The sequence below is a fragment of the Aplysia californica genome, unplaced genomic scaffold (assembly GCF_000002075.1).
Source record: "Aplysia californica isolate F4 #8 unplaced genomic scaffold, AplCal3.0 scaffold00268, whole genome shotgun sequence".
In the NCBI taxonomy this organism is placed as follows: domain Eukaryota; kingdom Metazoa; phylum Mollusca; class Gastropoda; order Aplysiida; family Aplysiidae; genus Aplysia; species Aplysia californica.
Genome location: NW_004797538.1, coordinates 233,046 through 235,458, shown reverse-complemented (window position 1 = coordinate 235,458; position 2,413 = coordinate 233,046). Strand labels below are relative to the sequence as shown.

The 2,413-nt window shown below is 44.6% G+C and overlaps 1 protein-coding gene across 1 annotated transcript in view; it reads left to right on the top strand.

Moving 5' to 3' along the window:
* The first annotated feature begins 562 nt into the window (after positions 1 to 562).
* Positions 563 to 2,413, top strand: part of LOC101847198 (flocculation protein FLO11) — a 12,370-nt gene continuing 10,519 nt past the window's right edge. The window contains exon 1 of the mRNA XM_005101024.3: positions 563 to 2,300. Within this exon, the coding sequence (XP_005101081.1) occupies positions 563 to 2,300 (1,738 nt within the window). The remainder of the gene's footprint in view (positions 2,301 to 2,413) is intronic.

Below are 2,413 nucleotides of genomic sequence, written 5' to 3'. Positions count from 1 at the left end.
ATACCGTGTACATGCAGTGTAAGCAGCAAATTTCTTAGCGTGCATACGATTTAAAAATAATACATTTTAAAAACTGAATTGTAAGAAAGACGGAAAGTGGAATGAGACAAGACGTTTTCTTTTGGCACGGTACTATAACATATAACTTGGTATAACATGTTGTTCAGATAAACGCTGACAGTTCGAAGTGTGTGCTTCAGGTATATCCCCTTTCAACTATAGCATACAACTACCAGGCAATTCTAAGACACCAAACTTCTAAAATGTGACTGATATCCTATCGGCGACTCCCACGGGAAACAACTGAGTGAAGCATTCTTTTTCTCTTACCCAGTGACAAAGAAAAACGTTATCTCTCACAGTCTTCAAAAGTTGTAAACACAGGATAAAATATCAGTGTGAACACAGGATAAAATATAATAGTGTAACACAGGATAAAAGATCAGTGTGAACACAGGATAAAAGATTATTGTGTAACACAGGATAAAAGATCGTTGTGAACACGGGAAAAAAGATCGCTGTGAAGACAGGATAGAAGATCATTGTGAACACAGGATAAAAGATGCCAGATCAGACTACGTTAGAAGCCCCGCAGTTTTCTACCACAGACAGCGCACCGGAACCTGAACTTGTGTCGTCTCCAACCACAGAAAATCCTCATTTAGTAGAAACCTCACCAGAGCCAGAACAGGAACCACCAACTGTCAATTCTGAACCAGAACAAGAACCATCCACAGAAGTTACTTCTGAACCAGAACAAGAACCATCCGCTGAAACTGTGAATTCTGAACCAGAACAAGAACCGTCCACAGAAGTTACTTCTGAACCAGAGCAAGAACCATCCACTGAAACTGTGAATTCTGAGCCAGAACAAGAACCAACCACAGAAGCTAATTCTGAACCAGAACAAGAACCATCAACAGAAACTGTGAATTTTGAACCAGAACAAGAACCATCAACAGAAACTGTGAATTCTGAACCAGAACAAGAACCATCCACAGAGACTACTTCTGAACCAGAACAAGAACCATCCACAGAGACTACTTCTCAACCAGAGCAAGAACCATCAACTGAAACCGTGAACTCTGAACCAGAACAAGAACCAACCACAGAAGCTAATTCTGAACCAGAGCAAGAACCATCATCTGAAAATACAACAGAACCAGAAGAAGAACCATCCAATGAAACAACTTCTGAACCAGAGCAAGAACCGTCAACTGAAAGTGTGAATTCTGAACCAGAACAAGAACCATCAACTGAAAGTGTGAATTCTGAACCAGAACAAGAACCATCAACTGAACAATCTACAGAGCCAGAGAATGCTCTGATTGAAGACAGTGTCTCTGAACCGGAGATAGAACCGTTGGCTAACCAAACAGATCCAGAGGCCAGTGCGGAATTTCAAAATGGTAATTTCACAACGGTTTCTAACGGCAATCTGTCTGCAGAAACATTTCCTTTGCCTGAAGAAGAACTGTCGTCAGCAAACTTTACCGGACAAGATTTTCTAGATAATTCTTCTTATCCAGAAGCAGAACAAGAAGGTTCTGCGGAGTTTGAACCCTTTGGGAATTCTACCTCACCAATAAATTCCGAGCCGGAAAGCTTGTTTAACAATCTGACGGAACCTGAAGATGCTTTTGAACCCGATCCTGAATCCGAGGGTAGTTCTGAGATAAATCCTGAGCCAGTGGGCGAGGGTGAGGAGTGGCCGGAACCCGGACCGGACTGGTCAACAGCTCTGGACACTTGGGGCTTTGCCTGGCCCTTCCATATTTCCTTCACAGCTTTCTGCTTCATCCTGGTCACTCTGTCAGCCATTCTGGTGATCATCCTGTCTGTTGCCGAGAACGGCTGGCGACGCAGCAGCAAAAGCGTCATTACTCTGTCTCTTCTCATCCTTTCTTTTGCCCTCACTCGCGCCATCTTCTTGTGCTCTGACGCTTACGGCCACGCCTCCAAGGTGTCCATGGTCTTTCTGAGAATCGTTTTCTCTGTGGGACTACCGGGTTTTACGGCGTCTTTCAGCAACCTTCTGCTCATCATTCTGGATACCACAAAGTCAACTGCAGGACCACCAAGGTTCCTCAAGTTGTCGTTTGTTCTGCGCCTGTATTGCGTCCATCTGTGTGTCGTGGTGGTCGTTGACGTCTTGGTGTTTCAGTTCCAGGGCTGGACCAAGATCGCGCTGTTCTTGTGCCAGCTCTTCTTCATTCTCTACGGACTTCTGGCCTCCGTTGGTTTCTTCTACGCCGCGAGAATACTCAAGAGGAATTTGGCGGCTTCAAAGGGGATGAAAGGTATGGGGCGGACTCGTTACCTTAAGGGCATTGTTCTTGTTCAGTAACTCCGTCTTCCACTTTCTCTCTCTCTCTCTCTCTCTCTCTCTCTCTCTCTCTCTCTCTCTCTCTCT